This window comes from Protomyctophum parallelum (genome assembly GCF_964188405.1).
Source record: "Protomyctophum parallelum genome assembly, chromosome: 17".
Taxonomy (NCBI): Eukaryota; Metazoa; Chordata; class Actinopteri; order Myctophiformes; family Myctophidae; genus Protomyctophum; species Protomyctophum parallelum.
Window position 1 is genome coordinate 30,084,268 of NC_139719.1, and position 17,769 is coordinate 30,102,036.

Below are 17,769 nucleotides of genomic sequence, written 5' to 3' on the forward strand. Positions count from 1 at the left end.
CACACACACACACACACATTGTGAGCTTGTAGATTAGCTATAGCTATTTTCATTGAATACCTCAGGCTTTACGTGTCTCCTCTGTGTCTACTACTCATTCCCAGGATGACGAGCACATCATTTTGGAGCCAGGAGACGTGTTCCCCCCAATATCCCCTCCTCCTTCACCGCTGGCCAATGAAAAGAGAAGCCCTCAGAGCCCCCAGCAGCACCGGCTCTTCCGAGTTGTCCGGACACCAATCCTGGACAATGTCAGGTTGGTGACTCGGCTATGTTGAGTTGTCTGCACACCAGTCCTAGACATTGTCAGGTTGGTGACTCGGCTATGTTGAGTTGTCCGGACACCAGTCCTAGACATTGTCAGGTTGGTGACTCGGCTATGTTGAGTTGTCCGGACACCAGTCTAGACATTGTCAGGTTGGTGACTCGGCTATGTTGAGTTGTCCTCACACCAGTCCTAGACATTGTCAGGTTGGTGACTCGGCTATGTTGGGCTAGTGCACTGGTTCTCAATCCGTTTCATTTAATCGACCCCCATAACTGTTGTGCTAGCTTGGCACATTTTAGTGGTGCAAATACCAACATTGCGCTCAATGCACTGGACACACTCCCATGACGCAGGTTAAGACCTAGTGGCAGGCATTAATTAGCGTCCCAACTTTAAGAACTACTGGGCTTAAAGTTTGTGTTTTGTTACTGTATTGCTGAGTATTATGATGTGGCAGTGTTCTTAACTGTTCTCTTCAGCGTATACATGGATAAACAAAGGTCGGACTGAGCCGACAGTGTGTTGCATACCTCAGGGGTAGAGAATGTAAATTATTTCTCAAAAGTAAAGCTTTTGGGTAAATATTTTTACACATCATCCAAATGATTCTCCAGACTTTGTTTTTATTTTACCAAATCAATCAACGTGGTCAATGATTCCTTTTTTCTTCTTCTTTGTAAATTGTCCATATACAGTGAGGCTATACAAGCCTATACTATTGTGGTCAAGCCTCAGGACATTTCTATGCTTTCTGTCCCAAACACCCATGCAGACACTGAAAAGGTTTTTTTTTGTTTCGATATCTGGTAGTTTCTTGCACTCTGCATATTGCCAAAGCATAATATTGTGTTTTTACAGCTAAAATCTGGTCTTCAGACATAGCACTCACTGGCACACACATGCCACTCAAACAGCATGTGATGTCACATGCCAAACGCCAACCTCACTAAAGACAGGAATCGATGAGGAAGAACTTAAGGAATTGGTTTGAACAATCTTCTCCCCTTACCATCTTTGTCTTTCAACAGGAAAAGTTTGGAGATGGCCCTGTCCCGGCCCATCACGGCTCTGGATAATGAGAGGTTCACTGTGCAGTCAGTCATGACCAAGATAACCTGTCCTGTTGTGCTGGTGAGCACTTACAGTAGATGAGTTTGGAGAATGTTCCTTCTGTTAATTGGCATTGCGTGTTTTAAAACAATCATTTTGGTTTAGGTGGCGTTTTTGCTGGTGAATACTGTCCGCTACTTCTGTGATGCACCTAACCTCACCCCTGACTGCTTCAACTTTTTCCAGTTGCAGGTATAGACTGTTTATATAGTCTTTATATCATTTATATTCCGTGTGTGTGGGTCAATAGGAGACTCGGTAGGACAGTCTTTGAGATTTGTTCGGCTGAACTACTCCTTCTTAAGATTAAAAAGTTGAATGAGCTGTAACTGTCTTTCCAGTTGATGGGTGTTTTGCCGATCCTGCCTCTGGTCTTCCCTTTCATGTGGGTGCTGGTCAATGCTTATGGAGAGGCCCGCGTTCTAGCCGAGTCCAGCCGCGCCGCACCCACAGGCCTGGTGAGACAAAAACGCACTTAAAAAAACACACACACACACACACACACACACACACACACACACACACACACACACACACACACACACACACACAATCCCTTATAACGTTGTGTGCATTAACAGGAAGAGTGACTTGCGGTATATCTCCTAACAGGGAGAGGACACATGCCCTTGTGTCGTATGTTGTAACGAACATCTACACAAACATGACACGCACAGAGGAGACGCAGAGAAGGTCTCTCTGTGTTTTAACTAGACTCTTCTCTTGCCCCAGGAGGATACCCAGAGAAGGTCTCTCTCTGTGTTTTAACTAGACTCTTCTCTTGCCCCTGCCCCAGAGAAGGTCTCTCTCTGTGTTTTAACTAGACTCTTCTCTTGCCCCAGCCCCAGAGAAGGTCTCTCTCTGTGTTTTAACAAGACTCTTCTCTTGCCCCAGGAGAATACCCAGAGAAGGTCTCTCTCTGTGTTTTAACTAGACTCTTCTCTTGCCCCTGCTTGGAGGATACCCAGAGAAGGTCTCTCACTGTGTTTTAACTAGACTCTTCTCTTGCCCCTGCTTGGAGGATACCCAGAGAAGGTCTCTCACTGTGTTTTAACTAGACTCTTCTCTTGCCCCAGCTTTCCCCAGAGAAGGTCTCCCTCTCACTGTGTTTTAACTAGACTCTGTCACTCTTCTCTTGCCCTAGCTTGCCCCAGAGAAGGTCTCTCTCTGTGTTTTAACTAGACTCTTCTCTTGCCCCAGCCCCAGAGAAGGTCTCTCTCTGTGTTTTAACTAGACTCTTCTCTTGCCCCAGCTTGCTAAGTTCTCTGAGGATACCCTAAGCAGCTACACGGAAGTGGTGTCCTCCCAGGTATACCCTCTGACTGTTTTCCCTCCCTCTTCCTCCGCTCGCTCGCTCCCCCGCTCGCTCGCTGCCCTCACCCCTGGCCTGCACCCCCCACGTCCTCTGTGGAACCCTGTACACAGCTCTCACTGTGTACCCTTTCCTCCATCCTACTGACTTATGGAAACCTTCATGGACATCTTTGATTATGACCACCTTCCATCTGTCTATCATCTCGTCTAGGTTTATTTTATTTTATATAACTTGTTTTTCTATAAGTTTTCTTCATCTTGCACGGCCAGTTATTTCCTTTCTCTTTGGTTGTTCTCATTCTTCATCTTATAATCAACACTCTTTGACCATGAACTTTTAGATGTGAGATTGCACAAACTGAATTGATTCCTGGCATTTTCTCAATGTTAAACTGCTAACCCAGTCTGTAATCCCTTTCCCCCTCGTCTGCTCATCTTTGGTAATCAGTGAAAAGATGAATCAATACAGTAAATCCCATTCTGTCTGTCGTTTTTGGTTATTGTATTGCTACAGATTCAGAACATTGAATACGGAAGTGGCAGGCTAGAATTAATAAGGATTGGACAGTGATTGTAGCCTGTAGTTACACAACCTTTCTTGTTTGGACAAGTATTACTCTGATTTTTCAACTGAAAATGTCACGAAAGAGACAAATGCTATTTGTCACATGACAAAGTACATAGTATAGGTAAATGGTAATCAGTGTTGAAGGGCTTTAGTGCGTACCCTTCAGCTCTACAAACGTCTGCCTGCTCTGCATGACTGAAAATGACCCCCAATTAGACACCCACACCATTAATACTGTGGGGTTTCCTTTCCTTGTGTCCTTTCCTCATCTCCCTCTTTGGGATAATGGAAAATTTGCCTTGTTTGTTAAAAAAAAGAGAGGAAACAAGGAAGGGAACCGTGGTTCTGAACTAATCGGGGTGCTGCCCTCGACTGTGTCAGGACTGAGCAGTGATGTCATTGTGATTGTTTTGTCCCCTGCTGTGCTGGGCTGGCCATCATGGACTCTCATCAAACGAAGCCACGGGCAGGATGGAAAGTCACACATCTCAAAAAAGTTTGATTTGTTGCATTATTATAGAAAACTTTGGAATTTATTTTGGAGGAGGACTGTATCTAACAGAGTGGTGGTTCAACTGCCACTCTGTCTGTGTGTGTGTGTGTGTGTGTGTGTGTGTGTGTGTGTGTAGGAAATGCTGCGTTCTGTGTGGAGACATCTGGTGAGCGTCTTGAAGGGAGAATCTCAGACACTCTGCTATACCTCCAGCCTGCTACACAACCTAGGATCTGTCACTGTGAGTAGAGTGTGTATACAATAGTGGTGCGCGGGCCGGCCCGTTGCCTGCAGGTCCCGCGGGTTGTCCTGCACGGTTGTCACCCCCCCTTTCCCCAACAAAGGAGAAAAAAAGCATTCCGGTACTCCTCCTGCTGAAATCATCAGCTTGTTCTGTTGCTCATCTTGTCCTTTTTGACCGTCGGAGAAAAGTATCCTCTCCATCCTGAACAGCATGTTAAAACAATTCCCCTCTGAGGCTCTAAGGTCACATTGATCCCACCTAATACTTCGGTAGACTCAATGCGTATGGGCGGAGAAATTGGGATTCTTGCATATTTAATTTGCTGCGGTTTGCCTTCACACTGTCATCCGCAGCAATTGGAAACGCAGCAGGGGGGACCTTTATCAATGTGTTCCATTCATAAACTAGCCTACACAGTGAAATCTATGGTGATAAAATTGCATGTGTCGTGCCGTCTGGGACTGGACCCCCTCTCTCACTATACGCACGCAGCCACGCACTGTTCTTTTGGGCATGGAGGCACAGCGCTGAGCGCACTGATATAACAGACAGCAGCTCAAAAATGTTTACAGGTTTATCGAGATGAAAGTCCCTACTCCCCAGTCCCCACACAGTGACAGTACTCCATGTTTACGGCACGCACAGAGACACAGACAGACAGAATATTCTGTAGGCTATAATACACTGCAGTGTTTTTATGTGTTTTCTTAAGCAATTGATTAATGTACTCATCCTCATTTCGATCAGGGCTTCAGTCTCCTCATTCGATCACGTCTATCCACGGTAACGGGACATCTTTGCGCTGCATAAAATATGCCTTCTCCGTCTCCAACTGTGTTCAGCTCCTCACCCGCCACATTGTTTGCTTCATTTCCTTTATTTACTGCGGATTGCATTCGCACCTGCACCGAATCGTAATCAAGTGCGATTGGAAGCGAAGCGACACCCCCGTTTTAGCTCGGAGTTAAATGCGGTTCTTTGATACGCATTAGGATTCGAATGAGCCTTCACACCTGTCAAACGAAGTGCACTTTCTGAAAATGCGCAGCAGGATTCGTTTTAATCGCAGCAAAGCTCTCTGGTGTGAATGTGACCTAAGTCTGAACCTGGCCGGTGTCATCAGTGCAGCTGAAATAAATCTTTCTTAATTGAGCATGTGACCGTGCAGGTGTGTACAGTGTGCACACACAGAATTATAGGATCTACAAGCTCGCAACGTGTCGCAGGCGACGCGTTGTGAGCTTGTAGAGCGGCTATTTTGGGTGTGCGGTACCACCGCCGCGCAACGAAGTTGAAGTATAGGCACAATCCAAACTAAAATGAGAACATGCATGATTCATTCATTTCGAGTGGAGAGCTACACTGCATGCTGAATGCTGAGTGAAGTGAACACTAGTATATACTGTATACTATACAGTGTGTATGTGTACTACACAGCATGTCTGTCACTGTGAGTAGTGCGTTTGTGTCCATGTAATTCACCCTAAAGCATATGTATATCCTCACTGATGGGTAGAATAATTGTATCTATTTAATCTAGTGACAGTGTCACTAAGAATATATATATATTAATGACATGATCAAAATAGGGACGCCAGGTTTAAAGTCTTATACCTGAAAAAACAATGTTTCTATGCTGATAGTGTCATATCAGTGGTCCTCAAACTGTGTCAAGGACCGCCAGAATAATATGTAATTGGCCACCGACCCCCATCTGAAGATATGTTGTTCCAGGGACCCCCAAGAAGCAAAGATATGAGTTAAAAACGTTTGCTGTGAAATATTCAAAGATTTGCGCCATATATTTCAAGATTTTTCAAAGATTGCAGATCTACAAGCCGAGTGCCGCGTAGATCTGCTATTTTTCTGCTATTTCAGTATAACATAACCACAAAAAGGGGTTCCCATCCTGAATGGGTTAACAAGAGCTTGTGACTAAATAAAACAAAGTAATGGTTTTGGACAGGTTTCTGATGGACAGCGAAGATAATGTATATTATTTAGGTATATAAAGTAGTACACTCAAAATGTGAGATTACTTACATAATACATACTGTACATATTGTGTGTGTGTGTGTGTGTGTGTGTGTGTGTGTGTGTGTGTGTGTGTGTGTGTGCTATAGGTGCTGTGCTGTGTAGACAAGCAGGGCATTCTATCGTGGCCAAGCCCCAGTCCGGAGACGGTGCTCTTTTTCAGCGGGCGAGTAGAACCTTCTCATGACAGCCAAGACGACCTCCAAGATGACCTGTCCATGAACTCCTTCTGCCGCATGGAAGGTGATGATGACCGGGATGAGGTAATGTTTGTGTGTGTGTGTGTGTGTGTGTCTCTTCCTTACAGTATGAGAAGACGAGTACAGCTTATTGACTCTTCATCATTACTAGGGCTGGGCAATATACAGTAATATTGGTTTATCCCTCCTGTCCGCCAGGTCCAGGAAGTAGAGGCCCTTCTCTGTCTGCCGATGGAGTCTTCCATGCAGCTGGGGGAGGGGCCCGAGCCCAGCGAGACATCCCACGACACGGCTCGCTCGTCTGACGTGTTACGGCCGCGGCTGGCAGGCCAGAACGTCCACACGCGCACCAAACACCACTCAGGATCTAACGTCAGCTTTAGCCACGACACAGAGGGAGGGGAGGAGGAGGACCCAGAACAGGTAGCTCACACACACACACACACACTTTAGTATCCTTGTGGGGACGTCAAATGCAATTATTCACATTTGAATTGCTGACCCAACCTAATAATGATGGTCTTTTTTAGTTTTGTTTTTGGGGGGGTGGGGGGGGACAAAAACTATAACGATGATTAGTATCAGAATGTGAAGCTTTAACCTGTAACACAAACCTTTTTGTTTTAATAAACTAAAATCACTTTCACTAACTTTTACACGCAACAACCCTTACTGCAAAATCTCTCTCCCTAGCCCTAAAACCAACTTCACCTTAAACCTAATCCCTGACATTGTCTGAACCCAGTACTTGCCTATGTGCCTTATTAATTGTAACCTTAAGTGTAAAATATAAATAAATAATATAAAATTATCTTTCATTTTTTTGTCATTTTTCTTTTCCAGGACCTCGGCTGCCCAGAGGCGGATGACTTTGTGTGCGACTACCACCTGGAGATGCTCAGCCTGTCGCAGGACCAGCAGAACCCCGTCAGCATCCAGTTCGACGACCTCTCCTGGCAGGGCCACCTGCCCTCGCTCAAGCCGCTGGGCCTCAACATCATGCTCAACCTGTGCAACGCCAGCGTCACGCAGCAGCTGTGTCGCTTCTCCGACCACCTGTCCAACCTGGCGCTGCAGGAGAGCCATGGCGCTGTGCTGCCCGTGCACGTGCCCTGGGGGCTCTGCGAGCTGTCCCGGCTCATAGGCAAGTGTGGACGGCATGCTTGACACTGTTGCTCACAGGGGGTGGAATGTTTGTGCTAAAATAGTGCTGTAAACCCAAACTTTTCAGTGCTGCCACCCCCGAAAGTAATCGTATCTGAACTGCGGATCAAGCTCACAAGGTGTTGTGAGCTTGTAGTTTGACTATTTTAACAATTCCCCTTTCTTACATAATATTTGGTCAATTTCAGATAACCTGCATATATGTACACTTATACTGTATGTTGGTTTGTTTACTGTTGAGTGAGAAAACAATGTTGCACATTAAGCTACTCATCTGGGGGCCCCTCTGGGGGCCTCAAACCCCAGTTTGGGAAGTGAACCACTGCTGTAACCAGCAGTCTTTTTTACTAGTAGTTGGTTTTCTGTGGAAAGTCCCCCTCCAGTGAATTGTACTTCCTGATTTTCTCCCATTTCAATCACTTTCACATACACTTTGCTCCCCGCTGGTAGCTCAATGTAAACACAGTTGGAGTCACAGTTGGAAAGTGTGTACTTTGCAAGATGGAAACTCCAGTGACACTGTTGCGTTTATTTTAGCTGTGATAGGCCGTTAGATCTATTCATATTATTATAGAGTATTAAAATCCATGGCTTATCTTCCTCATTTATGTACATTTTATCACGATCTGCCCAGCCCGGCCCCTAATGGTACAGCACTTTTTTTTGCCAAGCATAGTTTCAAGAGGAGCTTAAGTATAACTTCATTCTCTGCAGAGGATGGTCCTTACTGGTCCCCCTCTCTATTGCCTCTCTCTGTTAATTAAATATGCCATCCTCAACCCAGAATGGCTAGGTTAGTCAGTTTATATGGCTTTGGTCTGGTTGGCACAGCATAGCTTTTATACTTCAGATTTTAACCCACTTTGACCATTATTGTATACATATTCAGAAATGACAGATATAAGATCTGCTATTTTAGAAAAATCTTAAACATTTGTGCTAATCTTTATACTACAATCTTTATACTACATGAAAACGTTAGAGAACCACTGAGCATCATACGTTTTTTTTGTGTGTGTGTGTGTGTGTGTGTGTGTGTGCGTGTGCGTGTGCGCGTGTGCGCGCGTGTCAGGCTTTACCCCCGGTGCGAGAGAGTTGTTTAAGCAGGAGAACCACCTTGCCTTATACCAGCTGCCCTCTGGTGAGAAGACCAAGGACTCCTGCCCAAGACGCCCACAGCACTTCATCAAACGGCAGCCTCCCATGTCCCACCTCATGTCCCTTTTTGTACGAGACTCCTCTTCCAGTGAGTATACAGTCTCCCATGTTTCCCCTAGCCCATTAAAACAGCGTTTTGTATTGATCCCCTGCTCTGTAGTGTGTGCCTATCTTCATCTGTCTCCAAAACAGTGAAATGTACTTTTATGATTGGCAAATCCATATTGAACAGTTTTAGATTTGTCAACTTAACAGGAACAGGTAAAGGCCAGCTTCTCTGTCCTACAGATAATGTCCAGATGCTGTCACACGGTTCGGCTGACCTCATCCTGGAGGCTTGCACCGACTTCTGGGATGGGTCCGACATTTACCCCCTGTCCAGCTCAGACAGGTAAGCACACAGTTGATGCTTGTGATGCATCGACCATTATGTTGGCAACAACCGTACCCAGGTTGGATTCTGGTTGAACTGTGTTGCAGGCCCTTCGCCCACGGTGCTCTCCATTTGGTGACCTAACTATCATTTCCCCTTTTTGCAGAAAAAAGGTTCTGGACTTTTACCATCGTGCCTGCCTTTCGGGCTACTGCTCTGCCTTCGCCTACAAGCCCATGCAGGTGTGTCTGTCCAATAAGCTGAATGGGAAGTGTGTGGAGCTGGCCCCAGGTCCCTGCCTCTTCTCTGGGGTGGAGTTGCCCGCCACCACCCCCATCAAACACAGCTCTCGCAGGAACAGCTGGAGCTCTGATGGTAGGAAAGGAGGCTGATGGGTCATGGGAATGTTGCAGAGAACAAACATCAAAGAGTGATGTGTGTTGGATGAGGCTTGGATGGGAGAGGGAGCAAATATAATATATAATATGGGATAGAGAGAGCAGTGGGCCAACTTGGAGCTTAGATTTATTCAAGGAAGTACGTTTAATAAACAAGATGGAGATCTCATAGAATACCCTTTCACACATGCAGTTTATTTAGGGGGTTCTCCTTCCCACAAGCATTTTTCTTATATCCCCTCCTTGTCGCTCTCTCCATCTCTCTCCTGGTGCAACCTTTCTCTGGTGTCGTCCTTGCAGAGGGCATCGGCGAGGGCTTGGAGCGCGAGGACTGCATCCAGGCACTGAGCGGTCAAATCTTCATGGGCATGGTGTCCTCTCAGTTCCAGGCGCGGCTGGACACGGTGAGACTCATCGATGCCCTGGTGACTGCCTGTATCCGCTTTGTCTACTTCTCCATGGAGGACGAGCTCCGCAGCAAGGTGATCTGAGTGAGGAGGGAATAATGGGTCACTTTCACTGCAAATGCACATAGAAAATCCCTCTGAACCTAGGTTTTAAACGTTCTATCCGTGCAGGTTTTTGCAGAGAAGATGGGTCTGGAGACAGGCTGGAACTGTCATATCTCTCTGACTCCAAACGGAGACAGCCCCTGTGATGGACCTGTGCACTCCAGTCCTAGCCAGGGCTCCCTGCACGATGATCTGCACCAAGGTAAGTCCCACACTTTGTGTCTACCTATGGCATATACTGTAGGAGTCGTGTGTGTCGATGTGCCTAGAGCTAATCTTGCAAACCGTGCCATCGATTAGCCCCAAACTTTGTAATTTCAACTTTTTTTAATATTTAAATTTTAACTTCATAATGGAAGTCAAGTGGAGTCATGCATCATAGATACGCCATAGACAAATGTCACAGGCTGGAGGGACACGTTGCCATGTGATCCCAAGATTATTCACTTAGTTTCTGTGCCTGCGTCACATATCGGGAATGGAAGATCTGCACACTCACAGCGGACACTTTGTGAGCATGTAAAAGTTTGTAGACATGATGCACAACCTAGCATGCGGGCGTATGCATATCTATGGGCTGGCTTCTCCTTGGAGATGACGTGGTTTGTGTTTGCGTGCAGATTCTCGAGACGAAGCTGAAGGACCATTGCTCCCAGAGGAGGAGGTCCACTCTGACCTGGCCAGTTTCCAGCCCACAGACAGTGACGTTCCCAGCTTCCTGGAGGACTGCAACAGGGTAATACTGACACTGCTATTGTTGAGTGGTAAATCTGTTCTTACAGTAATGAGCTGCTTTCTCTCTCAATTAAATTTGTAGAAATGAAATTTGTAGAAAATATGCGCCATTTCACGATGTCTTTGCTGAACATCATTCCCCTCTACCTTCCATTACCTTCCTCTCCCCAGGCCAAGCTACCTCGTGGGATCCATCAAGTTCGTCCACATTTGAAGAACATTGATAACGTGCCTCTTTTAGTGCCGCTGTTCACTGACTGCACACCTGACAGTGAGTCTACACGTGTTGAATGTTTTATTATTTCATTTTAATTTTAATTCACCAGGGCAGTCCGTTGATATACCGTTTTCCAAGAGAATCTTTGGTATAGTTACTAAAACAACAAAACTAGAGAAATGTGCAGACTTCCACCAAGGACGCACCGTGTCCATAAAGTGTTGTTGCCACATCCCCTTTGGGGAAAGGTTTCAACTTCATATATTTTGAATTAAAATGAAAAAACAAACACCCCTGTTTCTGTTTTTTCCACCTAGTCTCGCGTATTCCACAGTTTCCGAATGCTATATAGTCTGGAACTACACCCCCTGAAAGCTGAGAAAGAAAGCTGTCATCTGTTCATTTCCGTTCATCCATCCATCCATCCATCTTCAACCACTCATCCGGAGTCGGGTCGCGAGGGCAACAGTTTCAGAAGAGAGCTCCAGACTTTGCTTTCCTGAGAACATTAGCCACTTTCTCCTGGGGAATCCCGAGGCATTCCCAGTACAGTGTAGAGATGTTCCCATCTGGTCCTTGGCCTGCCTTGGGGTCTCTTCCCGGTGGGACGTGCAGTCCCCAAGGACCTCCCTAGGGAGACGCTTGGGACGTCTTCTCACCCTATCTCTAAGGGAGATGCCAGCCACCTGTGTGAGAGAACTCATTCTGGCTGCTTGTATCAGCTACCTTTTGAATATATTTTTCAATATCTTAAAGATATTAAAGACTGAATTTCCATTTCTACTACTAAGCAGCAAGCTATAAATGCTTTGACTAATTTGATCTACAATAAGCTACTGCAGTGCGAAGACAAAACGGAAGATGAGGTGAGGCAGGGCATTCGGATTGTTTTCAGCGATTCCGTTGCATAGACTGTATGACAGAAGCATTGAATATGGTGAGGGTCAACAGTCTGGCTTGAGAGAATAGGATCCACCAGGATGTTGTTGTTGGCTCTGACCAGATTTTTTTTTTTTTTTTTTTTTTAAGATATTTTTTTGCGGCTTACGCCTTTTATTGATTTTTGAAGGGACAGACAGTAGGCTGACAGGAAACGGGAGAGAGATGGGGGGATGACATGCAGTAAAGGCCGTGTCGGGTCCGGGAGTCGAACCCGCGGCACACTGCGACTGGATTACCAGTCCGGTGCCCAGACCGTTACGCTACGGCCTGGGCTCTGACCAGATTTAGTTGACACCCAACAAGACGCTCTAGAAGTCTAGGGAGGCTACTGAGAGTGTCTAACGCTCTACCGTTAAGTATCTGAAGTTGCGTTGATGCTTTGCAAATCTGTTTACATTTCCCATGCATGAAACCTGTGTTGTGGTTGGTCAGAAAAGATCACTTCCAGGGGAAGTACTGTACATGCAACAGCATTTGCTTGATAACAGCTTTTCTTCACGGAAATGAGAAAAGTCTGTGAATTAGGTTAACGTGGCGTTACGTGAATGTTTTCTAAAGTTATGTGATTGGCCACAATGATTGCCATGCTCCTTTTGGCCATTCACTGTAAAAGGTGAATCAGTACTACAGTACCTTGTAACTAATTAATGATGATTCAAAGTACTGTATGTCAATAACATGGTACCACCATCAAATCCTGTGTGCTAAATATAGTTAGATGGATTATTTTTTGTCTTTATTATTTTCCCTGTAGTTCTTTACTGTGGTGCTGCCATGACAACTGAATATCCCTCACGTTAAATAAAGGCCAACTGTCTGTCTTTGGCAGTGAAAACTTGACAAGTTTATGAATAAACGTTCATGTGGTTGCACCAGCAACCACTTCAGCTATTGTTTATTAATTATTTAGCTCTCGGTAAAAGGTTACACAGTGACGCACAGTGATACAGTTTAATTGTGTTACCTAATTTAGCCCTTTGTTCTTACCACTGCAAAACATCCATTATCCATGTGTACGTGTGTGTTGTCCACAGCGATGTGTGATATGAAGATCAATGACAATGAATACATGTATGTATGTGTCCACCTCAGCGATGTGTGATATGATGAAGATCATGCAGGAGAACAGAGAGGTCACATGCTGTCTGGGGAGCTCTGCCAATTTTCGTAACAGCTGCCTGTTTCTGCAGAGTGATCTCAGGTACGCGCGCGCGCACACACACACACACACACACACACACACACACACACACACACACACACACACACACACATGGGTCCCTCAACAGCTGTTGTTTTGTTCAAAGCATTTTATAAATAGATGTTCTTGACACATCACATGTCTATATGCACACAAACAGACCGTGGTGTGTGTCGTGTCGTGTGTCGTCGTCGTCGTCCCCCCCCCCCCCCCCCAGACTTAAACCGACACATTACTATAGATTCCTAGATGTTATATTTGGGATATGGGAACATAGCAAAGAAGAATTCCAGGAATTTATTGATGTTTTAAATAGCCATCATAGATCCATATCGATAAAATATGTGACACACACAGAAAGGATTGACTTTCTTGATGTAACAATCTTCAAGGGCCCAAACTTTAACACAAATGGGAAACTAGACTTAAAAGTATTCTTTAAAGAAACAGACACTCACGCCCTATTACACAAAACGTCATTCCACCCGGCACACTCCTACACAGGAATAGTCAAATCACAACTACTAAGATTCCATAGGATTTGCACGCAAAGAAGTGATTTCAAAATAGCTTGTAAAACGCTATTTAATGCTCTCAGACTAAGAGGATACACTAGGACATTCCTCCGGAAAGCTCAAAATACCTTCTTAGAAATAAGAGTGCGGGATCCAGGCCCTAAATTGGCCCTGATGACCAGTTATTCAACACAGAGCACACTAACAACAGAATAAAAAGGAATTTTGAGAACCGAACGGATAAAAATTATATCGGCCTACAGAAAAAACAAAAACCTTAAAGATTATCTAGTACACAGCAAGCTAAAATAAATCAACACACCAGCACGCCAGGGACCAGAATACTTCAAACCCAAACAATTAGTCAAAAATAGAACTACAAAACGCGTGTTGGAGATTAAAGAACAAATAACAGCCAGAACCAGCAACTGCATTTATTTAATCACATGTGAAAAATGTGGTTTACAATATGTCGGAGAAACGGGTAAAACAATAGCTACAAGGCTGGGACAACACAGATACAATATTAACAATGCAAAAAAGACAACCACAAGATTTGTGCAACATTTCATGGCTCACGGCATTGAAGCTCTAAAATGCGCTGGACTTCAACACAATCCCAACTGGACAGTAGGACAAAGACGTTTTAATGAAAAACAGTGGATTAAGAACCTCAACACGGATTTTCCTGGAGGCTTAAACATGCCTAAAATCAGATCTTGAACACAACAAAACTTAATCTCAGGATTAAACTGTAGAAATCTAAAAATTATTGGATCAGACTTCCTTCGGATACATGGCGAATGCATTCATTCCTTGCATTGTGGTGCACAGTGTGTGCACAGTGTGTGCACAGTGCACTGAAGTTTTTTAATTCCCCCCCTTGTTTCCCCCTCCTCAGCATTGCTCTGGAACCCCTGTACCCATCTCGTTGCTCGTGGGAGACCTTCGGTTATGCCACTGGAGGGTTCAACGGCAACGCGGAGGGCCTGTCTCCTCTGGGCCTGTCCGGGCAGCTCAACACACTAGGCTGTTCCGTCACCTTCCACCAGGGGGAGAGCGTCAGCATTGTCAAACTCATAGAGCAGGTGAGTGATGGAGTTTTTCTACCAGGTCTGTATATATATACATACCCCGCCAGGTCTGTATATATATATACGGACCCCAACGTATACTCTGTGTATACTGTATATAATGTTTGAGCCCCACGGCAGCTTTTATCATTGGTCCGGTTGCTATGGCAGTCGGAATCCAGGAGAGCTGTCCTTGGTGAATATTCAGCCATACAAAAAACTTGTGTTGCTATATTTTTATAGATAAAATAAAAAATGTGTGAATTCATTCATTCATTCATATCTGTTTACAAATTAATCATTTCCAGGCACGACACACAACCTATGGCATCCGCAAGTGTTTCCTTTTCCTGCTGCAGTGCCAGCTTTGTCTAGTTATCATCCAGGTGAGAGATAAAACATGTGACTAAAGCTGATATGAGTAGTATCAAACGATATGGCACTTGAACTTGGTAAATCCTAAGAAGGCAATAAATACTGCTATAAATACTGGGTTTTGACAAACGGCATCCTCTAGCTGTGACTATTCATGATATTTTTGAAGACCTTATTAATCCCGTTCGGGAAATTTAGTTTTAGCTTGACCCAGTTGATGGTTGCTCAGATGGTTATGATGAGTGCTTGGGGGGGGGTGGGGGGGGGGTGGGGTAAACTACGGCTGCCCCCAGACCACAAGTTCAAGTGCCATATCACTTGCTTTGAATAAATTATTACGATTTGTATATTGGATTTACAGCATTTTTTATTGGATAGTATGGGCTATCCTGTCACTGACTTTATTTACAGTAGTTAAGTTGATTTGTTTGGATCTATTTTGTGTGAGCAGTGCGTTGAATAACTGAATGTTATAGGCAACATAGTGTGTGTGTGTGTGTGTGTGTGTGTGTGTGTGTGTGTGTGTGTGTGTGTGTGTGTGTGTGTGTGTGTGTGTGTGTGTGTGTGTGAACACAAATCTGGTCAATGCAACCTCATGGCCTCAGTCAATTCAGGATATAAACATTGTCATCATATCATTATTATACATGTGGAAAGCAGGGTTTGTGGATGTAAATAATGCTGTCTTTGCTTGTCTGTAGTTCCTAGCTTGTGTAGCTCAACTCCCTCCACCCATCAACACTACTGACATCCTCTGGCTGTCCTGTTTTTGCTGCCCACTGCTCAGGTAACGCACACACTAGGGCATTCACTTCTAGTCATTTTTACTAGTTGAATAGTTTACTAGTCGACTAGTTGTTTAACTACCTATTATGTAAAAATATATATATTATATATATATATATATATATATATTTATTTTTCTTCTTGTCAACAAGGTCGACTAGTGGATTTACTAGTCGACTAGTTGCTTAATGCCCTAGCTCTCTCACACACACACACACACACACACACACACACGTCTGTGTTACTATACTTGAGGACGTCATTATTTTAGGATTATGATTTTATAAATTATACATTTTCTTTATTGGCAAGCCTTTTCCTAATCAGATTTGATCTCACTGTCAACATGGGTTTGTAATAATAGGAATAATAAGCCTGTATGCGTTTTGCTGTGCAGAGAAATGTCCTAACCAATTATGTTATGCTTTGTGTTGACAGTATGTCCTTTTTGGGGAAGCCTCCAGACAGTTCGGTCATGAATGAAGCCACAGGGAAGAACCTAGACTCCATTCCTAGGAAGGTAGGATCATTTATAATGGCTGCCGAGCTTATGTTCTTCAGCTACTGATGGGTCCATAACCACCACTTGTTCACTGTAAAATCCTGAGTGTTCATTTAACTCGGGTTGTAAAACAAATGACCCGTAAGTGTCAGTTATTACACACTCTGACGTAAATGAACATTCAGGATTCTGCACTGTACCTTTTCCAAGTTCAACAGCCTGTCTTTTCACTTGGCGTACAGTTTGTCAAATATTTTTCCATCATGTCTTCATCCATCAGACCCAGAACTACTTCCTGGGCTGTTTCCTGTTGAAGTTTGGTCTGACGATGTGTGCCTACCTGCTGGCCTTTGGCTTCACATTGCAAGCGTTCTGTGAAAACATGAGCAGTAACACCACGTTCAACTGCTCTCATATACTCATAGCCAGGTACGAATAACCGTCCTTCATTGTCAACTTAATTGCTGCTATTCTTAATAAGCTGGGGACCATGTGGAGTCCGTCAACAAGTAGGTTTAAGACAAGTAGTTTTTGTTGTTATTGCTGCTGCTACAGTGTTGAGGAACCAAAACAATAGATTCTATGGTTTTCCTCAACATTGTAGCAGCAGCATAGAATTCTACTTATTGTGTACAAATGCAAGTAATATGTAGTGTACTGTATATCCACATCCATCCGCAGTGCACTGGTCATGTCTACAGTTAATACAGTAACGATGATGTGAGAGATTATGACAATTGGCGAAAATAGCCAATCTGCATGTGTGAGCTTGTAGATCTGTTATACATTTTGGGATGCCACTGTGAAAGTGTTCAATGAATGAATACTATGACTTCGGTGAGTTCTTTAAGAGAGCCATTCGAGCCTGCGGTACCACCGTTGCCCAGGTGGAGCCTGCAGAACCATTGCGGCTCAAGAATCCACCACTCCTGAATGAAGTGTCTGGTGCTGGGAGTGTGGTGCAATGAGCAGGTTCTGGCTGTACTTCTGGTGAGACCAGGAGTGGACCTGGTGAGATGTAGGAGGGGCCCGGACAGGAGGCAACCCACAGAGCCTAGTCCCGCGAGACCCGAAACCCCAATGACCTTGGGATACATCACTGAGGATACGTCCCAGGTGCATCCATGCGATGTTTTCGTTCTGACTATGCTATGTGTGTTTTTTTAATGCAGCTCATCTGCAGACGCCCCCAAGTGGTTCAGTCAACTTTCCAATGGTCTGTTGCTTACTCAGAAGGTCATGGCGGGTTTCCTGGCCTTGCACATAGGTAGGAGCTCTCTCACGCACGCACACACACACACACACACACACACACACACACACATTCTGACAGTAAAGACATTTTTAATGGGCCAATTGCTATTTTTTGTTTTTACCCAAATCCTATTGCTCTATTGTGAGAAGGACGTGAAAACACATCTGGATTACACATTTGACTTAGGCTGGCAAGTATTCTCAGTGCCTTTTTGTGACACCGAATGAATTGGGACGTTTTATATCAGATTTTCTCCTCACAATAGACAGGATTCAGATTAAATAATGGACAAACCCCTTTTCTTTTCCTTTAAAACCTGTCCCCGTCTATTT

The 17,769-nt window shown here is 44.5% G+C and overlaps 1 protein-coding gene across 4 annotated transcripts in view; it reads left to right on the top strand.

The window, feature by feature from the left end:
• tmem94 (transmembrane protein 94) overlaps nucleotides 1-17,769 on the top strand; it is a 31,914-nt gene that overhangs the window by 8,794 nt on the left and 5,351 nt on the right. For 2 of the 4 annotated variants that reach the window (XM_083787755.1, XM_083787756.1), the window contains exons 7-29: nucleotides 105-256; nucleotides 1,297-1,399; nucleotides 1,484-1,570; nucleotides 1,720-1,836; nucleotides 2,631-2,687; nucleotides 3,890-3,994; nucleotides 6,121-6,294; nucleotides 6,430-6,654; nucleotides 7,075-7,375; nucleotides 8,468-8,641; nucleotides 8,842-8,944; nucleotides 9,093-9,301; nucleotides 9,625-9,806; nucleotides 9,903-10,038; nucleotides 10,457-10,572; nucleotides 10,743-10,842; nucleotides 12,823-12,931; nucleotides 14,348-14,534; nucleotides 14,828-14,905; nucleotides 15,596-15,681; nucleotides 16,119-16,200; nucleotides 16,463-16,611; nucleotides 17,355-17,449. In XM_083787755.1, coding sequence (XP_083643881.1) covers nucleotides 105-256; nucleotides 1,297-1,399; nucleotides 1,484-1,570; nucleotides 1,720-1,836; nucleotides 2,631-2,687; nucleotides 3,890-3,994; nucleotides 6,121-6,294; nucleotides 6,430-6,654; nucleotides 7,075-7,375; nucleotides 8,468-8,641; nucleotides 8,842-8,944; nucleotides 9,093-9,301; nucleotides 9,625-9,806; nucleotides 9,903-10,038; nucleotides 10,457-10,572; nucleotides 10,743-10,842; nucleotides 12,823-12,931; nucleotides 14,348-14,534; nucleotides 14,828-14,905; nucleotides 15,596-15,681; nucleotides 16,119-16,200; nucleotides 16,463-16,611; nucleotides 17,355-17,449 — 3,127 coding nt within the window. The remainder of the gene's footprint in view (nucleotides 1-104; nucleotides 257-1,296; nucleotides 1,400-1,483; nucleotides 1,571-1,719; nucleotides 1,837-2,630; nucleotides 2,688-3,889; nucleotides 3,995-6,120; nucleotides 6,295-6,429; nucleotides 6,655-7,074; nucleotides 7,376-8,467; nucleotides 8,642-8,841; nucleotides 8,945-9,092; nucleotides 9,302-9,624; nucleotides 9,807-9,902; nucleotides 10,039-10,456; nucleotides 10,573-10,742; nucleotides 10,843-12,822; nucleotides 12,932-14,347; nucleotides 14,535-14,827; nucleotides 14,906-15,595; nucleotides 15,682-16,118; nucleotides 16,201-16,462; nucleotides 16,612-17,354; nucleotides 17,450-17,769) is intronic. The other 2 variants (XM_083787757.1, XM_083787758.1) reach the window with 2 other exon arrangements.